Here is a 22,797-nt window from a genome sequence, read left to right on the forward strand (position 1 = left end):
AGAGTATTTCCCCCAGCTAAGCTAATATTGCTTTCTGGGGAATCTCTTCAAGCAACTGTTTCCTATCTCCTCTTTGACTTAAATCACTAATTTTTAAAATATTTGCTGTGTGCATGTTCAGTGTATCAGTTGTGTCCATCTCTTTGTGACCCCATAGACTGGAACCCACCAGGCTCCTCTGTCCATGGGATTGTCCCAGTAAGAATACTGGAGTGTGTTGCCATTTCCACCTCCAGGGGATCTCCCCAACCCTGGGAGGGAACTTGCATCTTTTGCATTGCAGGTGTATTCTTTGCTTCTGAACCAATGGGGAAATGTTTGCTAACAATCTGCTAAATTGAAAAAGTACATTTTGCTTTGCTTTGTACTTAATCTATCTTGTACCATTGGTTTTTATCTATCATCATCTTATTTTTACCTTGCTAGTCTTAAACTTGGTATCTTATTTTAAAATCTGATAAATGTTTAAGCTTTCAATGGCATTATCTTGAAATTTTAACAAAAGGTTTTATACAGACTTCTAAAGTTCATTTTTATGGTTTTAATTGTAATCATTTACTTTTTTTTTTGCTTGTAATACCTTTTCATATATTTATTTTGGTTTTCATTTCCTTTATTATGATATTTTGATCAACTTTGTTTTTTCAGTTGTAGTATTCTGCTTGTTTATACCATTTGTCTTTTTAGCTTTGAATCGACATTAATAGTTTCTCTGTATCTTTCTAGTTATTTTTTCTTATTTAAAAAAATCATCCAGATAATATTTATGTATCTTCTATTAATATATTTATCAGGAGCCATGAATTTGACTTCACATACAATAAGGAAGAAGTAGATCAATCTTGGTGTTTTGTCCAAGAGAATACATGGTTTGTTATAGGATACAAAATAGTAGACACATATTCATAGCCCTGGACACTTAGTGATATGTGACATTATAGGCATTATGAACAGCAGCCTACTCCAATATTCTTGTCTGGAAAAGCACATGGACACAGGAGCCTTGTGGGCTACAGTCCCTGGGGTTGCAAAGAGTAGGGCATGACTTAGCAACTAAACATCAACATCAGGCATTATGAAAATAATAAGGATGCAGACTTAAGAAACAAGAGTGTACGAGTCAGTAGGTAGTATTTCCAAGAGGATGTACCTTTATGGGTACTGACTGAAACATTTGAAAGTGTTAAACATGAGGGACATAACAGGTTCTGTGATCCAAAATGTGCTTAGTTATAGGATTAATCTTGCTGAAAGTCTCCATGGTGATGTTATTGCAGGCAATGCAGAGATCAACCTTATATTTTGAGCCTGCAGATTAACATCTATGAGAAAAAAAAAAAAAACTATAAATATGTTTCCACCCCTATTTCTGCAACTGATTTTGCAGTAGTCTGCTTCAATCTTGCAGTCTTCTTTCCTGGCAGCATCAGAGAATGATCATTCCCTAGGGTGGACATCAGATATTTTCATTTACCCTAAGGCCCAAGGAGAAGCTATAGAGTATATTTAATGGGATTTTAAAAACAGAAAGTCAGTCCTACTGATGATTATTTCTCTTATCTCTTCTGAGTTGCCTTGAAAAATTGGCCTTCCCAGGGTTGGAGATTATATAGAAGGAAAAACAAACATTTAAAAGGACACTTGGTCCTTGGGAGAAAAGCTATGACAAAACTACACAACATATTAAAAAGCAGAGACATTACTTTGCTGACAAAGGTCTGAATAGTCAAAGCTATGGTTTTTCCCTTGGTCATGTATGGATGTGAGAGTTGGGCCATAAAGAAAGCTGAGTGCCAGATAATGGATGCTTTTGAACTGTGGTGTTAGAGAAGATTCTTGAGAGTACCTCGGACTACAAGGAGATCCAACCAGTCAATCCTAAAGGAGATCAGTCCTGCATATTCATTGGAAGACTCATGCTGAAACTCCAATAGTTTGGCCACCTGATGTGAAGAACTGGCTCATTTGAAAAGACGCTGATGCTGGGAAAGACTGAAGGCAGGAGGAGAGGGGGACAAGAAAGGATCAGATGACTGGATGGCATCACCGACTCGAGTAAACTCCAGGAGTTGGTGATGGACAGGGAAGCCTGATGTGCTGCAGTCCATGGGGTCGCAAAGAGTCAGACACAACTGAGTGACTGAACTGAACTAATTGAACTTCCAAACAAAAGTTGGTCCTAATAACAACCAAGAACAAATAATACTTCTCAGGGAGATAGATAAGAAAACAAAGTGTTTATAGGACAAAATAAAATATTAAAAATGTTAAAAACTCAAATTCTTAAATGTGAACCATATATACAATACATACATATTTATATATGACAAAATATTATGCATTTCAGATTTATATATTTTAAAGAAGAGAAACCAAAGTATCACTGGAAGGGCTGATGCTGAAGCTCCAAAGCGTTGGCCACTTGGTGCAAAGTGTTGGCTCATTGGAAAAGACCCTGATGCTGGGAAAGATTGAAGGCAGGAGAAGGGGATGACAGAGAACAAGATGGTTGGGTGGCATCATCGACTCAATGGACATGAGTTTGAGCATACTCCAGGAGATAGTAAAGGACAGGGAAGCCTGGCATGTTGCAGTCCATGGGGTTGCAAAGAATAAGACACAGCTGAGTCACAGAGCAACAATTTTAAAGAAAGGCTAATTGATCTGTAGTTTATGACCCACAGAGTGGGAGTCATTTCCTTCTCAGAGAATTGAAGCTAGAAATGAATTGCCAATATATCTAACATCCATCTTGTTTTGGGACTTGCATGACTTTTAGTTGGACTCACAGATTCACTGCACTTTTCTTTCCTTGACTCCTTTCTCCTTAACATTAGTAAGTAAGAATCTGTTTTGGAGTAATTCAATAAGTTTCATTCAAATTTAAATGACCTCTCCTCAAAATGGTACAATTGCTGCCTATCAAGAATTAGGTGCATGGATATGGTCCCCTTGGCACAGAAGAGCAGAGACTGTCAGAATACAGATATTTGGCTCATGGAGAGCAATACCTTTGACATGTTTACTACTTGTTGAAAATCAGTGTAACTCTTTAGACTTAACCCACTGCATCTGGTAGACTTTATAATGACTAAGGTTCACTGAGAGTCAGAGAGACTTTCAATGCAACGCATGGAGATAATTTTAGCCACCTCTGTCCCATCAGATATTATTACCAAGGTGTGCATCCAATACAATAGGCATATCTCTTTCCATTTTTAGCAGATCCCCTGACAAGTCAGATGTCATTCATCTTAACACTGGCCTACCTTCTGCTAAGGTACAAGTTGTTTATGGGAACACATGGTTTCATGTTTATGATTATCTCACATATATTTAAGTACCCCAAGAAAGAGATAATCATTTTAAAGGACTTGTCTGTCAGGTCTGGCAGATGGATGGATAGGACCCATCTCAAGTCACTATGGAAAGAGAGAATATTTTGGATCAGGACAAAATTTCAGAAGCACATGAATTAATAACACACATAGAAATAGTTTTAGTAACCTTATTTATAAAGAAAACACTGCAGTGCTAAATTGCAAATTAGAGAAAATGGAAATAAATTATACTTTTTGAGGATTTCTTTTGCAGGATTATGTATACAAAATAAAGTATGTTAATTGTTGGTTTTGTATTAAAACAAAGAATATACAATAGTATATAGAGAAATAATTAGGATTATAATTTTTTTCCATTTACTGTAAATTCTGGTAATGCTGTCCAAGTATGTATTATTCACACACTGTAAACAGATCACTCAGTAATTTCCTAGTAATCTTTTGTTCTCAAGAAATTAGTTAGAACTCTGTCTAGGGATTTCATTTTTCATAGTTACAAGATTTTTATTTTTATTATGTGAAAGTAGTCTGTCAAAAACAATAGACCAAGAACAGTGAAATCTATTCACCTAATACCTAGTTTTGATTAAAAGATGAAGGAAAAAAATTTAAAAACATACTCAGTTTATAAAAATACCAAAGAAAGAAAAAAAATGCATGTTTAGCTGAGAATATACAAAACACACACATGTCCTATCTTAAAAACAAAACAGCAACCCCCAACCCCCAAAAATGGATACAGAACAAATTTATATGTGTGAGGCATAGTAGGAAATTGATTAGGGCAATTATAGAACCAGAGATTGTTTATGAGCATAATAAATGGATTTTTCTAACTATACTATGTTAAAATTTCAACTGCTCATGCCTGCAGTTTTGGGGGGCAGGATTTTGACATTTGAATTGGACAGAAGATTAAAACAATCAACCCTTTTGAGACACTTGGCAACTCTTGGAAAGATGAGCCTCTAGTTTTTGATAATGTTCACTATTATTTACTCGTAGATTTTGCCTCAAGATATTTGGTGTGTCTATAATTTGCATACAGTTTATCCCACCTGACAAAATGTCAGACCCATGCCAAGTTTCTTTTTTCTTTCTTTTCAAAACTGTAAGTCTGGATTACTAGTTCAGTATTTAAGATGAGAAGCAGGTAAGTCTAAGGGAAAGGTGTTCTACTGGAGATTACGAACATAATCTTAATATTTAAGGAGAAATATTCCAGGAACTCTATCAGACTCTGTTTTCTTTTTTATTTTTTTGCCTTGGCCTTAATTCCCTGAATTGGTCTTCGTTATGGTACAAGTTTTTAGAGTCAGAAACCAAAGCTTCATCATCACTGATGCCCACAGTTAACAAATGTGTTCATTGGAAGGACTGATGCTGAAGCTGAAGTTTTGATACTTTGGCCACCTGATGCGAAGAACTGGCTCATCTGAAAAGACCCTGATGCTGGGAAAGATTAAAGGCAGAAAGAGAAGGGGACGACAGAGGATGAGATGACTGGATGGCATCACCGACTCAATGGACATGAGTTTGAGCAAACTCCGGGAGTTGGTGACGGACAGGGAAAGTTGGCATGCTGCAGTCCATGGAGTTGCAAAGAGTTGGACACAACTGAGCGACTGAACTGAACTGAACTGATGACTATTATTGACAAATTGAGTAAATTAAAGTAATTTTAATATCATATGTATCAATTACCAAATAGGATATACTTATACCAGGAAACTGTCATTTATGAAATGAGAAATTAACTAGCTAACTTTAATTTTTTTTTTCAGGGTTCTTATTATTTATTTATTTATTTATTTATTTTATTAGTTGGAGGCCAATTACTTCACAACATTTCAGTGGGTTTTGTCATACATTAACACGAATCAGCCATAGAGTTATACGTATTCCCCATCCCGATCACCCCTCCCACCCCCCCCTCCACCCGACTCCTCTGGGTCCTCCCAGTGCACCAGGCCCGAGCACTCGTCTCATGCATCTCACCCGGGCTAGTGATCTGTTTCACCATAGATAATATACATGCTGTTCTTTTGAAACATCCCACCCTCACCTTCTTCCACAGAGTTCAAAAGTCTGTTCTGTACTTCTGTGTCTCTTTTTCTGTTTTGCATATAGGGTTATCGTTACCATCTTTCTAAATTCCATATATATGTGTTAGTATGCTGTAATGTTCTTTATCTTTCTGGCTTACTTCACTCTGTACCTACACTGAAACCAACCACCACCCAAGAGCCAACAAGTTATAGAGCAAGACATACCATGCAAATTCCCCAGCAACGCAGGAACATAGCCCTGAAAGTCAACATACAGACTGCCCAAAGTCACACCTAACACATAGACCCATCTCAAAACTCATTACTGGGCACTCCATTGCTCTTCAAAGAGAAGAAATCAAGTTCCACGCTCCAGAACACTGACACAAGCTTCCCTAACCAGGAAACCTTGACAAGCCAACCGTCCAACCCCACCCACTGGGTAAAAACTCCACAATAAAAAGGAACCACAGACCTCCAGAATACAGAAAGCCCATTCCAGACACAGCAATCTAAACAAGATGAAAAGGCAGAGAAATACCCAACAGGTAAAGGAACATGACAAGTGCCCACCAACTCAAACAAAAGAGGATGAGATAGGGAATCTCTCTGAAAAAGAATTTAGAATAATGATAATAAAAATGATCCAAAATCTTGAAAACAAAATGGAGTTACAGATAAATAGCCTGGAGACAAAGATTGAAAAGATGCAAGAAATGTTTAATAAAGACCTAGAAGAAATAAAAGAGAGTCAATTAAAAGTGAATAATGCAATGAATGAGATCAAAAACACTCTGGAGGGAACCAAGAGTAGAATAACTGAGACAGAAGATAGGATAAGTGAGGTAGAAGATAGAATGGTGGAAATAAATGAAGCAGAGAGGAAAAAAGAAAAAAGGATCAAAAGAAATGAGGACAACCTCAGGGACCGACCTCTGGGACAATGTGAAACATCTCAACATTCGAATCATAGGAGTCCCAGAAGAAGAAGACAAAAAGAAAGGCCATGAGAAAATACTCTAGGAGATAATAGCTGAAAACTTCCCTAAAATGGGGAAGGAAATAGCCACCCAAGTCCAAGAAATCCAGAGAGTCCCAAATAGGATAAACCCAAGGCGAAACACTCCAAGACACATATTAATCAAATTAACAAAGATCAAACACAAAGAACAGATACTAAAAGCAGCAAGGGAGAAATAACTTTAATTTTTTAAATTTTAGTATTTTATCTAGCTATGCTAAATATGATACAATCATGATAATCATAATCAGTAATCAGATATACTGCTGCTGCTGCTGCTGCTGCTGCTAAATCACTTCAGTCTTGTCCGACTCTGTGCGACCCCATAGACGGCAGCCCACCAGGCTCCCCCATCCCTGGGATTCTCCAGGCAAGAGCACTGGAGTGGGTTGCCATTTCCTTCTCCAATGCATGAAAGTGAAAAGTGAAATTGAAGTCGCTCAGTCGTGTCTGACTCAGGCAAGAGTACTGGAGTAGGGTGCCATTGCCTTCTCCGAATGAAATATACGATCAATATATAATTACCAACAACTATAACAAGGATATGTATTGGCATATCTTTGATATTTATTTATATCCTTGCTACTGCTGCTGCTAAGTCGCTTCAGTTTTGTCCAACTCTGTGTGACCCCATAGACGGCAGCCCATCAGGTTCCTCTGTCCCTGGGATTCTCCAGGCAAGAATGCTGGAGTGGTGTTGCCACTTCCTTCTCTGTAATATCCTTGATATCCTAATATAATTGATTTTCTGACACTGAACCATTTCTGGAATAAGTCAACTTGTGATGTGTTTTGTTTTACTAGAATGGTTCTATAGGTGACAAGACGTTGCTTAATATTTGTATTAGTTTATTAGTTTTTGTATAAATGCATTGCATTAGTTGCTGTGGGCTGCCATAACAGTAAACACTGGGTGGTTTAAAACAGCAAAAATGTATTTTCTTGCAGTTCTGGGGACGTGGCAGTCTGAAATTTGGCAGTGCTCGGGTTTATAGGGCCTATAAATTGTCTCTCACAAATCGTTTTCCAGTTTCTGTGACTGCCCTGGCACATCTGGGAAAGAAGACACCCCAGCACAGATGGGAATCCAGTTTGCATTCTAATTCAACCACCTGAGGGATTTGCCTCTAAGTTTGGAGTTAGAAACTCTTATCTTTATAGCTGCTAGCTATTGGGTCATAAAGTTAAACGGAAACATAGAAAACTTCAGATGACTCATGCAACAACTATTGTGGTCAGATCATGTTATGTATTCACCAGTATAATATTTCCTCATTTTTACTGCTCAAAATTGTCTGTGATCTCCATATATGAAGGACACTTCAATTGGATATAAAGACTGGGACTCACGTTTACTTTCCTGAGTATATGGGAAGTATTCGTGCATGCTTAAAACAAATCTCCCATGAAAATGCTTCCCAGACTGTCCTCCACCTTTGAAAAATTGGTCCTCTTTTATCTGAGTGCTTATAACAACTTAAATAAACCTATACAATTAACATTTGACATCGTGTATTATAACAATGTATCATGTCTACTCAGCTTCCTCTAAGAGAGAATATTATCTAATTCATCTTCACATTTTAGTTATCTGGCATAATTCCTGGTACATGGTGGGTGATTAATAGCCTCCCTCAATTTCAAATATAGCTGTGTTTAGAGTATGGAAAAGTGCTATTTTATGGTTTACATTTGAAGGATAAAAATTCTATGTTATTTTTAAAACATGAAGTTAATTCCTACGTGTGAACTAAACAACTAACATATATTAACTCATTTAATGATCACAACTCTTGTGAGTTACAATTGTTACCATTTACAAATAAAGAGAACAAAGTACAGAAAAGTCAAGAAACTTATTAAGGAGCAATAGCCTATCAGTGATATACTTGGGATTTGAACTCAGGCAGTGGGAACTCTACAGGCTTTGCTCTTAAGCACTGTGATAGTGTGCCTGAAATCTAATTAGCATAAAAAGGGTGTAATATAACATTCCAACTAACAAAGAACAGATTTTTCAGTTCAGTTCACTCAGTCGTGTCTGATTCTTTGTGACCCCATGGACTGCAGCCGCCTGGAGTTTACTCAGACTCATGTCCATCGAGTCGGTGATGCCATCCAGCCATCTCATCCTCTGTCGTCCCCATCTCCTCCTGCCTTCAGTCTTTCCCAGCAAAGGGTCTTTTCTTTCTTTCTTTTTTTTTTTTTTTTTAAATTTTATTTTATTAGTTGGAGGCCAATTACTTCACAACATTTCAGTGGGTTTTGTCATACATTGACACGAATCAGCCATTGAGTTACACGTATTCCCCATCCCGATCCCCCCTCCCACCTCCCTCTCCACCCAATTCCTCTGGGTCTTCCCAGTGCACCAGGCCCGAGCACTCGTCTCATGCATCTCACCCGGGCTAGTGATCTGTTTCACCATAGATAATATACATGCTGTTCTTTTGAAACATCCCACCCTCACCTTCTCCCACAGAGTTCAAAAGTCTGTTCTGTACTTCTGTGTCTCTTTTTCTGTTTTGCATATAGGGTTATCGTTACCATCTTTCTAAATTCCATATATATGTGTTAGTATGCTGTAATGTTCTTTATCTTTCTGGCTTACTTCACTCTGTATAATGGGCTCCTCAAATGAGTCAATTCTTTGCATCAAGTGGCCAAAGTATTGGAGTTTCAGTTTCAGCTTTAGCATCACTCCTTCCAATGAATATTCAGGACTGATTTCCTTTAGCATGGACTGGTTGATTCTCCTTGCAGTCCAAGGGATTCTCAAAAGTCTTCTCTAACACCACAGATCAAAAGCATCAATTCTTCGGTGCTCAGCTTTCTTTATAGTCCAACTCTCACATCCATACATCACTACTGGAGAGACCATAGCTTTGACTAGACAGACCTTTGTTGGCAAAGTAATGTCTTTGCTTTTCATTTGGTCAAGCTTTCCTTCCAAGGAGCAAGTGTCTTTTAATTTCATGGCTGCAGTCACCATCTGCAGTGATTTTGGAGCCCCCCAAAATAAAGTCTGTCACTGTTTCTACTTTTTCCCCATCTTTTTGCCATGAAGTGATAGGAAAATAGGTCACGATCTTAGTTTTCTGAATGTTGAGCTTTAAGCCAACTTTTTCACTCTCCTCTTTCACTTTCATCAAGAGGCTCTTTAGCTCTTCTTCACTTTCTGCCAGATTTTTAGTGGAATAAAATTTCTTCACTATTAAAGGATACATTCTTGTCTCTTTGCAAGTATTTATAATCACATTGAACATGAATTATTAACTTCATTAATTTTAACTTCATTAATTCTGGCTACCAAAACTCAGTACTTTTATAATTCCTTAATTAAGACTCACAAAGCCAAAAACTGAAATACTTGAAATTCTTTCCATGCAAAATCTATCACCCCTGTGACAGTTAGAGCTGTTTATTCTGGTGTAATTCTAACTTCCCCAGGCAGTGAGGCTTCTCTTACTTTTCTTTAGTTAAGTAACTAAAGAATGTTCTAATGCAGTTCTAATGCAGTTCAATGTTCTAATGCAGTTCACTGTCCCTGATTGGTTCCAATTTTCATCTTAAGTTTTCATTTCTTAATTTTATCCTATTACTCCTAGTAATTACTTTCACATATCATTGCTCTTTCTTACTTATAAAATCAAACTTTTCCCTCTTTAATAAGAACACATTTCATATTCCTGTAGATAAGTTATCATCTTCCCCATCAATCATTTTCTAGCCAGCTCTACATATTTGGAATGTTTTAATTATTTCTCATTAATCACTTCTACTATTCATTAAATCATACTAATATATTCCTCCTCTGGAACTATGCAACCATCATAAATAGATGGATACCAAAAACAGCATTTAGCCAAGTTGCTCTAAGACTGACTTCTTCTTGGAGTCCAAGAAGTTCCTAAAATTCTGTTTTCCTATGTAATAAAAGTAACTCATAGGATCTCTCGTTGATCCAGTTATTAAATTGCATCATGATCCATGTGTTCCATCATGGAAATGGGATGGTAATAATGAGATTGATACCAATATTTTAATTAAAAAAAAGGAACTTCAGTTGTGCAAAATAAGGCCAAATCCTGGAATTTTCTGAAAAAAAAAAGCATATTCTATTATTTTATTAAATAAAATGGTATAAATGATATATAGTATAAAATTAAAAAAAATACAAGGTACCCAGTTGCAAAAAAATAAAATGTGCACCAACTACTGTGGATAGAGCTATACATACACAGAACACACATTAGATACACGTTCTTGGAAATTATCAGTATGTCGGCACTGTGTTCAGTTGCTCATTCATGTCCAACTCTTTGTGACCCCATGGACTATAGCCCACCAGGTTCCTCTGTCCATGAGATTTTTCAGTATATTTATAATGAATTAATTAGAATAGGTTCTTTCTACTCTATTAGATCTAGCAGATTTAAGAATGATATAGAATTGCTGGAGTTTCACTCGTGGTTCAGATGATCAAGAATCTGACTGCAATGCTGGCGCATGCCATGCACGCTAAGTCGCCTCAGTCCTGTCGGACTCTATGCAACCGTATGGCCTGTAGCCTGCCAGTCTTCTCTGTCCATGGGATTCTCCGGGTAAGAATACTAGAATGGATTACTGTGCCCTCCTCCAGGGAGTCTTCGTGACCTAGGGATCAAACCTGCATCTCTTAGATCTCCTGCATTTGTAGGCAGGTTCTTTACCACTAGCAATGCCAAAGATCCAGGTTCCTCTCTGGGTAAGGAAGATCCCCTGGAGAGGGAAAAGGCAACCCACTGCCGTATTCTGGCCTGTGAAATCCCATGAGCAGAGGAGCCTGGTCAGCTACAGTCCATGGCATCGCAGAGAGTCTAACACGGCTGAGAGATTAACACTTGCGCATTGAAAAACTAGAGAAATGCTTACCCTGATAGCTAAAACAGAGAAGATAAGTCAAAGAAGGAGATTTGTGAGTGGAACCTACCTAGAAATGTTACGCTACAAAGACAAAACTAGAATTTTGATAAAAACCCTTACAGAAGACAGAGGAAGAAGTAGATTGCCAAAAGCCATGAATGAGAGTTCATGCTGTGCTGTGTCCAACTCTGCCACCCCATTGACTGTACTCTGCCAGGTTCCTCTATCCATAGGGTTTCCCAGGCAAGAATACTGGAGTGGTTGCCATTTCCTCCTCCAGGAGATCTTCCCAACCCAGGGATCCAACCGAGGTCTCCCGCATTGCAGGAAGACTCTGCCATCTGAGCCACCAGGGTGTTTATGCATGCGATACCAAAGGGGAAGAGGGGTGAGCAGGGATCAATTAGGAAGATGGCATTAATATATACACACTACTATGTATAGCTAGGTAACCAACAAGGACCTACTTTATAGCACAGGTAACTATGCTCAATATTTTGCAATATCCTCTGAGGGAAAAATCCGCAGACGAGATACATGTAGATAGATATATAGATCTATCTATCTAACTGTCTATAGAAATCACTGTGCTGTACCTCTGAGACCAATCTGACATTGTAAATCAGCTCTGCTTCAATGAGAAAATATTGATATCATTCACAAAAGTATACATAGGATGTGCTATTCCTTATGTGATTATAGGGGATTTAGGTAACTTGAAATAAAGGAAGGCAGTAAGGTAAGCTCATGGAGTTTTCTGGAAAGTGTAATTAATATTCAGTGCAAATAGAGGAAGAAAGAAAGAAAAGAAGAAATACAGGTAGTGAAGTATCACTGTGCTCATTAGCTAGGCACAATTTAGAGGACTAGTTTACTTCATTTCATCTCTCTGTAACAATCACTTTGTAGCACATTAAAAGTAAGAAAACTGAAGATTAGAGATTTGTGAAAATGTCAGATATCTCTTACATGGAAAGACCAAAATTTATTTTTCATCCAACAGTAAAGATGGTATTTTCCACTGACTAAAAAACCAAGTTTAAGATTTTGGGCTTAAAATAATAGGCATTGTTTTTGCAATTAGGTATACTTGAAGAAGAAAAGTGGTACTACAGACACTGTTTGCCAGAAGTCATAAAAGGAAACTGGGCTGCAGCCTTGAGTTAAAACAAACAAACCAAAAAGTGGAATAACGTCTATAAAGAAGGCAAATCGACATAGGGACCACAAGAACTGAATCTTAGAGAGGCTGCTACAAAGCATTTCCCTGGTCACAGAGGTTTATGTCACAGGAAGGAATGCATCAACTTGCATTCATCCCTATCTTTTTCCCCTTTCCACCCAGTCAGGGTCCATTAAACAAGGAATGAAAGTTATCAAAGTGTATTTACAATGTACTGCACCATGGACCAGTGAATTCAACTTGGCAATTTTCTGATGAAGGCACGATATAGAAAGAATGTGCAGATGCTCCTGCAAACTGATTTATAGAGCAGGGCTGATTCTGATCTTTGGGAAGATTAGCTGTTCTGCCTTGCTGGCTAAAGTGAGCTGCCTTAGAGATTAAATAAGGAACAAGTTCTAAAGGACTGTTTTATCTATTTCCTGCCATCTGTATGAGTGCCTCTTGAAGGTTAAAGTCCACAAAATTATATAGCTTAATTTTCAAATTGCAATAGTTTATGACATTATATATATATATATATATATAGCAATGGAATAATTCTAAAATGGATAATCCTAATCTGAAGGATTAAGGAATTTTTGATAAATGCACCCATTGGATTTTAGAGGAAGCATAGACTGTATTAAAAAGAAATCCAGGAAAAAAGTGAAAGATGATTTGGACTCATTAAATATTAAGGTTATTTTTAGTATTAACATTATCACTTAATACAATTACAGCACTTATCTTGAAAATACCTATTACGCATGTGCATGTGTGTATGCAATATAGAATAGGGAATGTTAGTTATATATAGGTGTGCACACATGCACATATATGATTTTGGCTTCATTTTTCACAAGCAACTTAAAATTAATTGAGGCCATGAAGGGTGATAAGATCCCTATTGTTCTTAATCACACAATATATACTTGTATTTTATATCATGTGTGTATTCACACCATCCACCACTTCCCTCATGTTTTGTAAACATAATAAAACTTCCTACTTTATACAGACAATAGTTCTCAATTGGCAAGGATCCTTTGTTTCCCATTCCCCCACATATATTCCAGCTAGATCACTGCAAACTTATCTGCAAACATTAAATTCTCCCTCCTATTTGATTCTATCAAAGAAGGAGGCATATTATTATAGATTCTTTCTTTCCGTCTGTAATCAAGATCTCAAACAGGGTCATCTCTACCTCAGAGCACCTTTTTAATTCAATTACCCTCTCTTTAGTATCCTCAGTTTCTTGTCTCTTGATTTTTTATACATCTGCTGATGACTATCCACTCATCCGTCAACATGCTTTCCATCTCCCAACTTGTAAAAAATCTTCATTTTATGATGTTCTCATTGATTTGCCTCCCTGGCTTTACTACAAAGCTTCTCAAAGAGGACAGTGTGTTTAAACTTTTTTCTCCCATTTCTTTGCCTCCCATACACGATCTCTACACTACAGTAAATTTGTTCTTCTCTTCATTGTAGCAAATTGTGTTTCCTTTCAAGTAGGTAATACAAGTAACTTTTGAGATTCTAAAGAGACAAACTCCTGAGACAAATTTTCTGTCATCAATTTCTGTTGTTTTAGTCAGTAAGTCATGTCTGACTTTCTTGCAACCCCATGGATGGCAGCCTGCCAGGCTCCTCTGTTCATCGGATTTTCCAAGCAAGAATACTGGAGTCAGTCGTCATTTCCTTCAACAGAGGATCTTCCTGACACAGGAATCGAACCATATCTCCTGCATTGGCTGGTGGATTCTTTACCCCTGAGCCACCAGGAAAGCCCACACAACATTCTAGTTAGCTTTAAAGGATGATAAAGGCGTGCCTGCGTGCTCAGTCGCTCATTCGTGTCCAACTGAATCTTTACAACCCCATGGACTGTGGCCCGCCAGACTCCTCCGTCCATGGAATTTTCCAGGCAAGAATACTGGAGTGGGTTGCTATTTTCTATTGCAAGGGATCTTCCCAACCCAAGGATCATACCTGAGTCTCCTGTGACTCCTGCATTGACAGGTGTTTTCTTTACCACTCAACCACCAGAGAAGCTTCATAACCAGTTTACCAGCTCAATAAAGATTTGGGAATAAGCTCTTAAAACCCTTCCTGACACAGAGGAAGCACTCAACAAATGTGATGTTACTATCTATAGTGATGAAAATGAGATGCAGATGGTGAGCTGAATTAACTTTTAAAATCCTAAATGGTTTCATAGATCTAGAATCCTTCATATTTTTAATGACTATATTCCTCCTATTCAGCCTCCTTTGGGAATTTGCACTGATAAAATTCTCTTCTGTATTTTGATATTTTCTTCAAAGACTCTATTTCTTTCCTGCCTTCTGCTTGTTTTTTAAATGCGAGTGTTCCCTAGGGTTTCAGATTCATCTTTCAGAAAGAATTATTCATTCACTTATCTGAACTTATTTGAGTGGAGAAGCCATCCAAGGAATGAAAAGCAGACATTCCTTGTTTCATTTTTCAGTCTATAGTATTGTGTTGGCCCAAAAGTCCATTTGAGTTTTTCTTAACATTTCACAGAAAGCCCCAAACAAACTTTTTCTGGTGAATTCAATATATTCATTCATTATGCTAGTGCTTATTGAATGCCTATTCAATGTCAGAAAACATCCTAGACATTGGGAATGCAACAACAAATTGAAAGACAACCTCATTCTCTTGTAGCTTATATTAAAAATTCATTCGAAATAGAGACATCAAATGAGACCTTGTCACTTCCTGCTTAGATAGCTTCAGTGTTACCCAATAGTTCTCCATTGGGTAAAATTTAACAAAATTCTGTGTGCTTTCGTATGAACTAGCTTCTTCACCCTCTCTGCTCCAGAATCAAGGATGTTCTTTAGGGTCCTCACTGTGCCACATTCCACCCCACTCAGGTTCTCGTTATGTTTTCTTTCCTCGTCCTTTAATTTTCTCACCTAATTACCTCCTAAGTATGTTTTAGTTCTCTGTTCAACCACTGCTAACTAATCAGACAGGATTAAACACCCTAGATTTTGCCTTCCCAATAGCACTGTTTTACTCTCTGTCATAGATCACTTTTTATTATCCATCTAAGAATGCATGTGATATTTGATCGGTATCTCTCCACTTCCATAGGTGGGAAGCTCTATGTAGGCTGAGACTGACTTTTGCTCTGCTCAGGCTTTCCTGGCTCATGTAGAACACAATTACTAGCACATAAGAGACACTTAAAACTCAATATTTTTTAAAATAAAGATATGTGAATTGACTCTTTTTATCAACATTTTTTTATCCAAGTTTGACAATTTCAAAAAGATTAAAATGAGAAGATATTTAGATGAAGAATCAATATTATATATAGACCAGTGATGACTATTTCCTAAGTATTTGCACACTTTAAGCTCTGCTTCTCAGGCCCCTTTTGTGACATACAAAAGACATATTAATCTTCAATTTTAAATCAGTATAAAATTATGATTATTAGAAGAATAAATGAGATTTTACATAGTGCAAAGATAAATATATATACAAACACACACAGATAACTAGATAGATAGATAGATAATATAATAAATGACAACTATATTCAAATAGATAAATAGAGGATTGATAGACTGACAGACTGATTGATTCACTTCACTGTTCGGTGTGTATGCTCAGTTGCTCAGCCATGTCTGACTCTTTGTGACCCCATGGACTCTGGCCTGCCCGGCTCCCTTGTCCATGGGGCTTCTGGGGCAAGAATACTGGAATGGGTTGCCATGCCCTCTTCCAAGGGATCTTCTCAATTGAGGAATAGAACCCAGGTTTCCCACACTGCAGATTCTTTACCGTTTGAGCCATCAGAATATAATTTTTCAGTCTTTGTTCTCAACATACTATACAGTAGAATCATCCAGAGTACTTGTTAAAAAGACTAATTCCTCACTCCCAGCTTTTCTGAATCAAAATATAATGAAGGTAAGGCCTAGGGACTTGCGTGTTACTAGATTTTCAAGCTGAAATTGTTAAACATTTAAACACTGAGACATACTGCTTTAGAAGTTGCATTTAAATTCTCCTTTGCTAACTGCCTGTGTTCTACTGCATTCTTACAAAGGCATGAGCATAGTATTCTCTTAAAAGCAAAAGGCAATAGATTTAATCTGGTGACAAATTCTTAGGAATAAAATAGAATGAGGGTAATGAGAAGGTAAATGACTTCACTAAAAGGTCCATGACCATCTAGCAGGAAAGTCTTATAATGCTACTTTGATTAGCATAACGTAAAATAATGATATTAATAGAACTGGAATTCACAGTAACTATGTTATCTGAAAACAAAAATAAAGGAATACATTCATAGTGTATTCTACATCTGACCTTCCCACCATACTAAAACATAGGGCTTCCCCGGTGGCTCAGACAGTAAAGAATCTGCCTGCAGAAAGATCCCTTGGAGGAGGAAATGGCAACCCACTCCAGTATTCTTGACTGGAGAATCCCATGGATGGAGAAGCCTGGTGGGCTATAGTCCATGGGGTCGTGGAGTTGGACACAACTCAGCAACTGACACTTAAGAAATGATTTAAACAGTTAGACATAATCATAATTAAAATGTTATTACATATTAAAGAGGAGATACTTTGTCATTTTAATGACTTGAAAATATACATTATTAATATCTTGCCAAACTTGCATTCATGGACAAATGAGTGAATTGCCTAGCTCACTAACAGTAATTTTTTTACCTTTTTTAAGGAAAGGATCCCTTCTCTTGTCTCTTTGTCAGTGGAAATGGAGAATATGCCAACACCATCACCATTAATGATGGAGTATGTCATGTCCGCATTTGAGCCAGTGTCTGCATCATTTGCCTTGATTTTCCCAACAGCTGAACCAACTTGAGCTGACTCAGGAACGTACAGCTGATAGTGCTCTGAAAAAATATTTTATATTAAAATTATTTGATATAATAATGGTCATAAAACAATCATTTCATAAGAAGACACTGAAATATTTAGGCCACACATCTATTTATGTTTACATCTATTTCATCAATGCTCACATTTCCCTATAGGCACTTATGAAATAGATAATAAGCATGATGTACATGTTGTCACCAATTGTTTTATTACAAAGTTAGACACATCTATTACAGTAATTTATTTATTATATAAAGCTCCAAATAACTATATAAATAACAGAAACCTTTAATTAAAATGTAATTTTATAAAAATTTCAACCAAGATTAAATTAATGAGATTTCATACTATACATAAATACAATTAGGCCATATAGATAGGTGAATGTGAAGCATCTATAAAAATAACTTCTGAGTTAATAATTTTTTTAGTTTTGGTATGATATTTCATTTTTTAGTTAGTGCATCTGTAAGTGTGTGGAGTATTCTAATTTTCTTCTAAAGGTAAAATTGCATGCTTTAAAGTGCTAAATGTTGTTGTTCAGTCATTAAGTCATGTTCAACTCTTTGAGACTCCATGGACTACAGCATGCCAGGCTTCCCTGTCCTTCAGTATCCCCCAGAGATTGCTCAAGTTCATGTCCATTGAATTGGTGATGCCTTCCAACCATCTCATTCTCTGTCAATCATTCTCCTCCTGACCTCAATCTTTCCCACCATCGGGGTCTAATCCAATGAGTTGGCTCAATGCATCACATGGCCAAAGTACTGGAGCTTTAACTTCAGCATCAGTCCTTTCAATGAATATTTAGGGTTGATTCCATTTAGATTGACTGGTTTGGTCTGCCCAACAGGCTCTTGCTGTCCAACAGGCTCTCAAGAGTCTTTTCCAGCACCTACATGAAGATACTGAAAATTGCCTTTTATGTGTGAGTCTGTTTGTGTCTGTTTGTTATTCAACAAAGATTTTTTTCAGTTCTATACATTTGTTTACACTATACTTGACTTCAAATATTATTTTTTAGTTCAACAGCCCTCACCAACATAACAGTTCATGAGTAGAGCACCTTCTGTGAAACATGATCTCCTGATCTTAATCATGTGCTTTGACCAGGATCTGTCAGATTGCTAAAGGCACCATATTCCTCTTAACAAAGTTATTTGACCTGGGAAAAGCATGAGATCCACATTTTTATAGGACTCCACCATTCCTCTCAGTTGATGGATGCAAGAATAGGCAGGTGATTCACAATGATTTACAAGGAGATTCCATTCCCCAAAATGTTCAAACTGGAGCTCATCTCTCTTCTCTCTGATACATTGAAAGAGGCTTCTGACAATGTGTGTGCTTCCAAAATTCATGTTGGCATAGCTAATCTAAGGTCTGTAATAATTTTTTAGAATCCTTAAAAATGTTACAATATTCCTGAAAGTGAAAGTGTCAGTCACTTGGTCATATCTGACTCTTTGCAACCCCGTGGACTGTAGCCTGCCAGGCTCCTCTGTCCATGGGATTTTCCAGGCAATAATACTGAAGTGGGAGCCATTCCCTTCTCCAGAAGATCTTCCTGACCCAGGGATTGAAACTGAGTCTCCGGTTTTGCATACACATTTTCTTTACCATCTGAGCCACCAGGGAAGCCCCAGGAAGCTACATATAAAATAGAACACTGTTCTGATGAAAAACATATAGAAAAGTTGCAAAATAAATTAGAACCTATTGCCCAAAACTTTTTGAGATAGGCTAGAAAGTCAACTTCCTGGTTGTGAAAGACTGTGAGTTCCAGGTATACTATAACTTTCCATAATTCAATAAGTCACCTAAAGGACTTTTGGCTTGTGAAAATTAGGGTGATGACACTTGTAAAAAAAAAAAAAAAAGAGTCTTTATACACAGAGATAAATAAGTAAATCACAGAATTATTATGATGGTATTATTACAAAGCACATTGTTTTAACAAAGGAAGTTGAAAAAATAGTACCAGTGGGTCATAAAAGAGGTATGGCTCAGAAAACCCTTAGGCAGAATCAAGAGGAAGCCTATCCTGGAAGAAGATGATTCAGTGCAAAGGAAGAAAGGATATTTGCTGCTAGATGGATCTTTGTTGACAAATAATGTCTCTGCTTTTTAATATGCTATCTAGATTGGTCATAACTTTTCTTACAAGGAGCAAGTGTCTTTTAATTTCATGGCTGCAGTCACCATTTGCAGTGATATCAATGCCCTTAAGTAATTGCCTTTCCTCAAATGTTGGCTAAATATGTGGACTCACTTCTAGTAAATTGAACACAGCAAAATTAATGAGGTATTACTTCCGAGATAAGGTTATGAAAGTGCTGTGGTTTCTTTCATGAGTACTATTTCTCAAGTTCCCTTAGATTGCTTCCCTGGGGGAAACTGTCTATGATGTTGTATTGAAGCCCTATGGAGTGTACCATATGACACGCGACTGAAAACTGGCAACAATGATGTCAGTAAGCTGGAAGCAAAAACCATCCCTGCCTCCCCCAGGAAAGTTTCTGAATAAGATCACAACCTCTGCTGCCAAACATACTGGGATCTAATAAACCTGATCCTGAAGCACCCAGCTAAGTCAAACCTAGATTCCTGATCTCCAGAAATCATGAGGTAATAAATATTGGTTGTTTAAACTCCTCACTTGGATGATTTGCAATACAGCAATAGATCATTCATATACACCAGCCTTGTAGTTGTCAGTGATTTGACAAATACAAGGGATCCTGTTTAGTTCCTTCCTTTCTGCGGTGCTTTGCATAATGTTTGGGGAAATTAAAAGCAAAATTGAGACAAAAATCCAAACAAGCAAACAAAAACATGATAAGCAGTTATTCTTGGAGCAAAGTTTTCAAATGCCTTTTAATCCCCCAATTTTATTTTGTAAAGAAATAAATTATTGCCCTTATAGCCAGTGCTGAAGGTGAAATACTTATAATCAAATTCTCAGCTCATCCTCCTAGACAGTCGTCCCCAACTTTTTTAGCACCAGACACCCATTTCATGGAAAACAATTTTTCCATGGACTGGTGATGGAGGTTGGTTTGGGGATGATTCAAGCATTTTACATTTATGGAGCACCTGATTTCTAATGCTGCTGCTTCTCTGGCAGGAGGCACTGGTTGTCTAGCCAGAGTTTGGGGACCCCTGGGTTAAAAGATACCATGAAGTAGGTGCTTCCTTAGTCATGTCTAACTCTTTGCAACCCCGTGGACTGTATTCTGCCAAGCTCTTCTTTCCATGGGATTCCTAGGCAAGAATACTGGAGAGGGTTGCCATTTCCTCCTCCAGAGGATCTTCCCAACCCAGGGACTGAACACATGCTGCCTGCTGCTCCTGCATTGCAGACAAACTCTTTACCACTGAGCCACCTTGGAAGCCCCTAGAAGACACCATACATTCAGTAATTACACTCTTTGCTTTTTTTTTTTTTTTACCAAATGGAGTTGAAAATTTCTTTCCACATAAAGACCTACACATGGACTTTTACAGCAGCTTTATTCATCACAGAAAGAACTTGGAAATCATCATTTATTTTTGCTTTTATTGTCTATGTTTTGTGCCATAATCAAGAAATTTTTGCCAAGACCGATGTCAAGAGTCCTTTTCCCTCTGTTGTTCAACGGGTGTAAAATTTCGATCATACTTTCTCTTGTGTGTGCTCAATCATGTATGATTCTTTGGGGCCAGATGAGTTGTATCCCATGATGTTCCCCTGCCCACAGGATTAGCCCAGCTGGAGTGGGTTGTCATTTCCACTTCAGAGGATCTTCCTGAGGCAGGGATTGAACCTGTGTCTCCTGCATTTTCTGGTGGATTCTTTACCCCTGAGCCACTCGGGAAGCTACTCAATTATATTAGATGATTTAATAATTCTAGAGACCTGCTGCATGACATAGTGCCTACAGTTAACAGCGTAATATTGTGTACTTCAAAATATGGAACTACAGCAGACTAAAAGAGTTCTGCACAGTGAAGCAGATAATCGACAGAATTAAAAGGCAATGCAGAGGATGCATGGAAATATTTTCAAGCTTCCAAAATATATAAATAACTCCTACAACTCAAGCAAAACAAAAACAGAAACAATAATGATTAGAAAAATGCACAAATGATTTGAGCAGACATTTCTCCAAAAAAAGACATAAAAATAGGCAACAGGTATATGAAAATATGCTCAACATCATTAATATCAGGGAAATGCAAATTAACACTTTAGTGAGAGGTAACCTCAAATATGTTAAACTGGCTCTTGTTGGCAAAACAGAAAATAAAAAGTGTTGGCATGGTTTTGGAGAAATTGAAATCCTTGGACACTCTTGGTAGGAAAGTAAAATGGTGTAGCAGCTATGTAAAAGAGTATGGAGCTCCTTGAAAAGAGTAAAAATAGAACTACAACATGATCCAGAAATCCTACTTCAGAGTACATAGTCCAAGAAATTGAAATGACAATCTCAAAGAGATGCCTGTGTCTTTATGATATCTGCAGCATTATTCACAATGGCCAAGATAACAGAAACAACCCATGTCTATTTTATTCATAAGTGAATAAAAATAATGAATAAAGAAATTGTCCAACATGATAAAATTATCAGCAATTTGGGAAACAGAACTATTGAATGTATATATGTGTATGTATATGATACATATGAATGTATATGTGTGTGTATGATATTCTAGTGAGATAATTATAGAATTCATAGAAGAGAAAATTTAAAATAAAACAGAGATATTATGATAAATGGATATGAACTCAATGAACTTTAGATGTCTCTGACAACAAAGATCACTAAGAATATAAAAATAAAGTTACTAGGATTTAAATAATTTCTTTTTTTTTTTAATTTTTTTAATTTTTCATTTATTTTTATTAGTTGGAAATAATTTCAGGGAAACCAAGGTCTTTGGGATCCAGATGCTTTTAGATAGAAAGCATATTCTAAAAGGAGCCCAGGGCACTTCATGCTCAAATATTTTAATAATATTTCTGTTTTAACATTAATATTCACACGTTCCTTTGAAATTTTAATCCTAAATATATTTTTGAGGTTTAATCACATTTTAAGATACTATGATTAACCTTGGGAGAAAATATCTAAAATTATTCTAAAATAACAAAAGATTTTAGAGAAAACTTTACACACTACTTATAACAAAATCATGCAATGATCAATTATGAAGACATATAGCATGCAGAGTCACCTTTAAGAATTCTAACAACTGAGAGTCAACAGTCCAAAAATAATTAGGTTATTTTCATCTTTGAATAATAATGATAATACACGAATTTTCATTTACCTATTATTTTATGAAAATTGGAATTCCCTTTAGGAGTAAAAACATTTGGGAGAATCTTTAAAGGATATAGTTCAAACGTATTTAGTAATCTTTGACCTGAGGTCTA

General features: G+C 36.9%; 1 protein-coding gene across 1 annotated transcript in view; it reads right to left on the reverse strand.

The window, feature by feature from the left end:
• The window catches only part of CDH18 (cadherin 18), a 376,876-nt gene that overhangs the window by 91,575 nt on the left and 262,504 nt on the right, over nt 1-22,797 (reverse strand). The window contains exon 5 of the mRNA XM_065905363.1: nt 17,205-17,392. Within this exon, the coding sequence (XP_065761435.1) occupies nt 17,205-17,392 (188 nt within the window). The remainder of the gene's footprint in view (nt 1-17,204; nt 17,393-22,797) is intronic.

Source organism: Muntiacus reevesi, chromosome 14 (assembly GCF_963930625.1).
Source record: "Muntiacus reevesi chromosome 14, mMunRee1.1, whole genome shotgun sequence".
Lineage (NCBI taxonomy): Eukaryota > Metazoa > Chordata > Mammalia > Artiodactyla > Cervidae > Muntiacus > Muntiacus reevesi.